General features: G+C 31.9%; 1 protein-coding gene across 1 annotated transcript; it reads left to right on the top strand.

Annotated features, from left to right (window-relative positions):
* The first annotated feature begins 1,189 nt into the window (after positions 1–1,189).
* LOC110037744 (glyceraldehyde-3-phosphate dehydrogenase GAPB, chloroplastic-like) lies at positions 1,190–6,193 on the top strand. The gene is made up of 7 exons (XM_020742450.1): positions 1,190–1,391; positions 2,548–2,708; positions 3,742–3,803; positions 3,906–3,955; positions 4,438–4,442; positions 4,493–4,897; positions 5,945–6,193. The coding sequence occupies exons 1-7, from the start codon at positions 1,251–1,253 to the stop codon at positions 6,093–6,095; spliced, it is 975 nt and encodes a 324-aa protein (XP_020598109.1). The 5' UTR covers positions 1,190–1,250; the 3' UTR covers positions 6,096–6,193.
* The last annotated feature ends 940 nt before the right edge of the window (positions 6,194–7,133 follow it).

Raw genomic sequence — 7,133 nt, 5'->3', positions numbered from 1 at the left:
CTTTTATTTGGAGGAAAGTGTCAAAATGGCTCTTGGTTCTTTAAAGGTGGGTGTGAATTTAGCTCAAATTGATTCTAATTTTGGCTCTGATTTTTTTATCTAAATTTTTTCGAGTCGATTTCGAGGTTTAAATATTTTGATATATATAGAAATTATGTATATAATGTGAAATAAAATCAAATATAATGTAACATCTGCGGATTTCAAGTTAGAAAAGATTCAATCAATTTGAGCCATCTAGTTTCAATTTGAAGCTAGAATGCATCCAAATAATGCAATTTGAGTAGGCTTGTTTTGATTTTGAGGAGGATTGAGCCGATTTCGAGTTGGAACAGATTCAAATAACTCAATCTGAGCCAGCTCGTTTCGATTTCGAGCTGGATCAAAGCTCGGTTTAATTTCGAGACCTATTGGCTCAAATAGAAATATAAATTACAATGAGTTACAAGCCGATTTCGAGCCACACTCAATCCATTCAAGCCAATTTCAGATCATTAACATCACTATAAGCTATTCTTATCTCAAATTTTATAAACATTTTAATTTAGGGTCAGTTTGGGACAGCTTATTTGGAGCGGTGGTGTTTTGAAAACGCACCTGACCTGTTTGGGTAAACTGCGTTTTGACAACTTATACGTTTTCAAAATGCTGAAAACAACATTTTCACACCGCACTTGTCTAGGTGCGGTTGCAGCTTTCTGGCTGCGGTCTAGCTTTTCCAAAAAAAATAAAAATTTGTTATAGCTATCGCTCCTAGCTTATCAGTAGATTACAAAATATTTTTAATCAGCTGACCAGCAGATTATTCAATAAGCTACAGCTGCCCCCAAAGGGTTCCTTAGTCTTCCATTTCTCAATATGGGTTTATATACTTTCCATGAAAAATTAATGGGATATTTACATATATAGTCCTTAATTCTTATGGATTTATGTATCTCACACAAAAAACTTCTTATATTTACACGCACAACACTCAATTCTTCAGTATCACATCGAAAATAACACTAATTATCACATTTTAATTGCAAAATTCACCTTTTCATGCATAGATAAAGTGCTATGCATGTAAATATGGAAATTTAGGTGTGAGATTATGTAAATTTTGCCCCGATTTAACACTTTACTCCAAATTCTTTATAATAATTAGAGTTAAGAAATGTTCAGTAATATAAATTATATATATATTTTTTCTTAATAGTTACTGTCTGTTGGGATACTTGCAGGCGTCTCATCTGCTGAAATATGATTCAATGTTGGGGACATTTAAGGCAGATGTGAAGATTGTTGATGGTGAAACCATTAGTGTTGATGGAAAGCCTATAAAGGTGGTTGCCAATAGGGATCCTTCGAAGCTCCCTTGGGCTGATCTTGGCATAGATATTGTTATTGAGGTAAATATCATAAATGTCACTTAAGTCTTATATATTTACATATTTAACGTCAAATTTGCATATTTATATATATACCACTCAAATTTTTGACTTCATATAACAAAAAAATAAAATATTGTGACTAAGAGTTTACTTGGGACAGCTGCAATTGTTTGAAGAAGCAGCTGCGAAGCTGTTGATATTCAAAAAATTGTGGTGACTATTACAATTATTTTTTCAAAAAGTCTGATCATAACTTGTAGAAGCCACCACACTTAACTAGATAAGGCTGCAAAACACAATTTTCATAAGCTGCAATGTTTTTTTTTTTTTTTTTAAATGATAAAACACCATTTTGTTTGGTGCGAGACCATGCCATAAACACGCGGTTTCCACGAACTCAACGTAATTTTTTTAATATAAAATACACATTTTCATGCGTAGATTTTAATACCGTGCCTTGAAAATGTTAATTTAGAACTTTAAATGTTAAATATGTAAATGCATAAGAATTGTTTGGTATGTTTGTAAATTTTCCTTTTTTAAAGGGCATTTACATGCATATCGCATCATAGCATTAAAATATCTGTCATCATATAAAAAATGCACATTTTCATGCCTAAATATTTAATAACTAAGTAATATAAACATAAACATCAAAATTTAGATGTTACCTGTTAATATATAAGCATTCCATGACATTTATGTAAATTCCTTTTTTTTTAATTGATAGCTATGTCATCAATAAATATTGATTAATATTTACAGATTTACCTACTTACATATTATATAATTCTTATGTATTTATACATCTAACATCTAAATTTTAATGATTATCTACATTATCATAACGTCAAAACATATGCATGAAAGACATTTTACTTGAAAAAAAGTCTTAATTTTTACGTGATGCTGAATATTTTGTTGGTATATAAGTAAATATTACAATTAACGTGGTAGACATGTAAATATATTAAAATTGCATGGCACATATGTTTCAACTATTTTGTCTAGAATGTTATAATTGTTTATCGTCAATGTGATAAAAATACATTTTTTCATGCATATATGACATGTATGTAAAAATTTAAACTTATATGTTAGATATGTAAATACATAAGAATTAAGTGGTATATTTGTAAATCTTCCTAAAACAATTTGGGTTGAATATGTGAAGGGAACTGGTGTATTTGTCGACGGCCCGGGCGCTGGAAAGCACATACAAGCCGGAGCTAAAAAAGTTATAATTACAGCGCCGGCCAAAGGAGCTGATATCCCAACCTATGTGTTCGGAGTTAATGAAGGAGATTACTACCATGAGGCCTCCGATATAATAAGGTTTGTTCAGTTCATTCAAATTAATTTTTGGGAAATTTACATTTATACTTTCTAATTTTTATCTATTTACATATCAAATAAATAAAATTTGACATTTACCTTTATAACATTGTGACGTAAACTTATACATAAGAAAGTGCATTGCATTTTGAAGGAGCGAGTGATTGTGATATTTTTGTTGTAATATTGAAGATTTGATTGGTATGCATGTAAATATGAATATTTAGGTGTTAGATAATTGAATGGATAAGAATTATGCGGTATGTTTGTAAATGCCGTATTAAAAAATTGGGATATATGTATTAACTTATGATCATCTAAACTTTAAACTTTATGTACATACTGCAACATATTCGTGTTCTCAGCATTTGTTGAGAGGTTTGTAGGTAAAATTTGAAGTTTAGCTGGTTGATATGTTAATACATAGAAATGAGGGGTTAGGAATGTGAATCTCCATAAAAAATCAGATATTAGATATTTGATGAACGTATTTTTTGAGTATTTTGTTGTGGTTTTTTTCGTCATTATCTTTTCTTGAGGGGTGTATATGCACACCACCTAATTCCTATGTATTCCCTTAAAGTGTCAAAATAGCCTTCAACTGTTTACATATTATTGTTTTAATCTCAAAATTTATAGATGTGTCAAAATAGTTCCCGACTAATTTAAATTTGAGTTCCAACAGTCTTCAAAGATGATCATTTCAAACCCAATTTAAAGACGCTGACGTATATGTAAAAAACTGAAGTTATGTGTAAGATATGTAAATATGTAGGAATTATTTTAAAATACATACCACTCTTATGTATTTGCATATCTAACACCTAAATTTTACATTTAACTTCTATAACATTCATACATTTATATTTTTCAAAAGTGAAATACACTTTTCATGCATAGGAAAATTGGTATTTATGTAAAAATTAAAAAGAATTGAGTGTTATTTATGTAAATGTTTCTGTACATTCTGCTCCCCACGTTTGAGTTATTTTGTAATTTGTTTATTTGTTTATGCACTGCATTAATGAATCAGCAATGCATCTTGCACAACAAACTGCCTGGCGCCTTTTGTGAAGATCATAGATGAGGAGTTCGGTGAGTTATATATACAATTATACAAATATTGTAATTTAATTTTTTTGAAGGGCATAATTGAAATTTTGTTTTGTTAAAACTTTGGTGAATGGATTGGTGTAGGTATTGTGAAGGGCACCATGACCACAACTCACTCTTATACAGGAGATCAGGTGATAACCTCTCTCTAATCATCATAAAATACTCCTCATTTATAATTGTGGAATTTTTTCTCCACACGTAGTTCTACGTGCGAACTTCAATAATATGTTGTTATGTATGCTATATTGCGAAGGTTATTGAAATGAAACCGTAGAGGTTATTAAAAAAAAAACTCATATATTTCATTACAATAACCCAAAATAAACTCAGCGGGTTCACTTTAATAACCCGAAAGTAACACTGCGAATGTTATTTTGGTTTATTTCCGAGTTATTGAAGTGAAAATATTTCACTTCGATAAATTATCAATAACCCCGAAATAATACCGCAGAGTTTATTTTGAGGTTATTGAAAAAAAATACATATATTTCACTTCAATAACTTTTGAAATAACACTAGTCTGTAGTTATTTTCGAATTATTTTAAGTACACACTTTAAAGCCATGCTCCGGATATAAAATTTTTACTATAATTGGGGCAATTCCATGTATAGGACTTGTACCATTATTTTTTACAAAACAATCCATGACATGAAACCCTAATTCCAGCCTACTGGACGCCTCACACCGCGACCTCCGCCGCGCGAGGGCCGCCGCTCTGAACATCGTCCCGACGAGCACCGGAGCGGCGAAGGCCGTCTCCCTCGTCCTTCCTCGGCTCAAAGGAAAGCTCAACGGAATCGCTCTTCGAGTCCCGACCCCCAATGTCTCTGTGGTCGATCTCGTCGTCAATGTCGCGAAGAAAGGAATCACCGCCGACGAAGTTAACGATGCCTTCCGCCGCTCCGCCGACGGTCCCCTCAACGGCGTCCTCGCCGTCTGCGATGCCCCCCTCGTGTCCGTCGATTTCCGCTGCACCGACGTCTCATCCACCATTGATTCCACTCTCACCATGGTTATGGGCGACGATATGCTCAAGGTGGTCGCTTGGTATGACAATGAGTGGGGTTACAGGTACCTTGTTTCTCCACCCATAAAATTTGAATTTTTTCTATTTAAGGCCCCGTTGGGCCAGCTTTGTGTTTTTCAAAACTCGCATTGTATTTTTTACACTAAACGTAGGCTGCGGGCCGCGATCAACCTGCGGCCGCCTTTCGGGATAAACTACTTATCATAAAATGCACAAGCTGCCTCAAAAAGACTCTTAGTTAATTCTTTTTCGACAGAAAGATTTATTAGGTGTGAAGTTCGTACAATTATGTTGTACATAATTGTATTTATGATTGACTCTAGTACAATCATATTAAATAAGGTTGAATGCGCTCATGAATATAAGTGTATTCAACTCATGAATACAAATATATACAACATGATTGTACTGGAATTTGCATGCAACCATTTGATTTGATTAATGCTTGAATTAAATAAAAAAAGTAAATTTTATATATATATAACACAAATGTTATGTATTTATGTATAGCATCTAAGTTTTCATATTTATATAGAATTATGCATAAAATGTTGTATTTTAGTTTAAGAAATAATTAATAGTGATAATTTTGATGTGATGTTAAAGAATTTGAATATTATGTATGTAAATATGAAAATTTAGGTGTTAAATATATGCATACAAAAAAATTATGTGCTATGTATGTAAATTAGTATTGTACTTTTAAAAAGTTAATAGTAGTGGTATTTTTGATGTTATGTCAAATATTTGAGTGTTATGTATGTAAATATTAAAATTTAGGTGCCATGTAAATATGAAAATTTAGGTGTTAAATATATGCATACAAAAAAATTATGTGCTATGCATGTAAATGAGTATTGTACTTTTAAAAATTTAATGGTAGTGTTATTTTTGATGTTATGTCAAACATTTGAGTGTTATGTATGTAAATATAAAAATTTAGGTGTCGGACATGTAAATATTGAAAATATGTACGTTACTTTTAAAAAATTAATATTTGTAAATATAAATATAAAAGTTTAGGTTTGATTTCTAATTTAGAGATTTTATTGAAGCTTGGAACGAAATGTTCTTCTGTTTTTTACTGGCAGCCAACGCGTGGTTGATTTAGCACATCTGGTGGCGAGCAAGTGGCCGGGGACGGCGGGGACGGCGGCGGCGGCGGAGGAAACCGGCGATCCTTTGGAGGACTTCTGCAAAACCAGTCCGGAGACTAAAGAATGTAAAGTTTATGAAGATTGATTTATCATTCAAACGAATTATTAAATTGGAGGGCAGATGATTTTTTATGTATGGATTATTAAATTTGAATTTAAATTTGGTGGCTATGCAATTTTACATTTTGACTCCTGATAAACAATTTATATACATTTATAGATCTAACACTTCAATTTTAATTTTTACATTTGTTTCACCCAAAACTAGAGGTGTAACTGAGTCAAGCTGAGCTCGAGAAGCGAGCTTGCGAGCCTGCTCGAGATTGGCTTGATAAGTCGTGTTTGAGATGGGCTCGACGAACTAACAAGTCAAACTCAAGTCGTTCCTTATTTGACTCTTTAACTCGTGATTCCGTTCATTTAAAAAATAATTAATATAATATATATTTATATATATTAAAATTCATTATTTTATCATTATATTATTAAAATATTTAAAATAATAATATTTTATATTTTATGTGGCTTGATTCTTATTTTTTACTTTCTAATTGCTCATATTATTAATCATTTTATTATAATATGGGCTTAAATTAATGTTGCTTTCTCCCTTTCACAGAATTCATAGAATTAAGCTCTAGCTTGGGGCTGAACAATTGTTCGCGAACAACGAGCTTTTTTGACAGCCCTACCTTGGGCGGCTTGAGTTTGACTCTACTCATTTACATGTCTACCTAGATCTCTCGTATCATATAAAAAATATCACTATTTTAACTTTTAAAAAATGAAATACTTTTTTTTTTAATGAAAAATTAACATTTGGATATCTAAAATGTGTTAGCGTTGATTCTAAGGAGATTTATCGGTCCTGAATGAGAAGAGTACGAAAAAGAAGGAATCATATAAAGAAGATTTGAGGCCCACTTATTTGATTGGATGAAACTGTATGAGCTAGAGCAAGTTCAAAGTCAACTGAGTCAGAAATGCTCGATCAGAAACAAGACAAACATTCAAGCCAATTGGTGTGAAGATGCCAACTCGAATAAAGATCTAGCTTCTCGATATGTTCAATTATATCAGTTGTGTCCATAGGCTCTCTTGTTTATCATTAAGGGTTGGCAAT

Source organism: Phalaenopsis equestris, unplaced genomic scaffold (genome assembly GCF_001263595.1).
Source record: "Phalaenopsis equestris unplaced genomic scaffold, ASM126359v1 Scaffold224318, whole genome shotgun sequence".
Lineage (NCBI taxonomy): Eukaryota > Viridiplantae > Streptophyta > Magnoliopsida > Asparagales > Orchidaceae > Phalaenopsis > Phalaenopsis equestris.
The sequence above is the reverse complement of the archived record's forward strand: the minus strand, read 5'-3'. Positions and strand labels throughout refer to the sequence as shown.

What these genes read in the sequence shown, in the direction of transcription:
- LOC110037744 (XM_020742450.1), top strand. Translation starts at nt 1,251, where the DNA reads ATGTTGGGGACATTTAAGGCAGATGTGAAGATTGTTGATGGTGAAACC. An exon ending in GCATAGATATTGTTATTGAG is followed by an intron (nt 1,392 to 2,547) that starts GTAAATATCATA and finishes GAATATGTGAAG; the next exon opens with GGAACTGGTGTATTTGTCGA. An exon ending in GAGGCCTCCGATATAATAAG is followed by an intron (nt 2,709 to 3,741) that starts GTTTGTTCAGTT and finishes TTAATGAATCAG; the next exon opens with CAATGCATCTTGCACAACAA.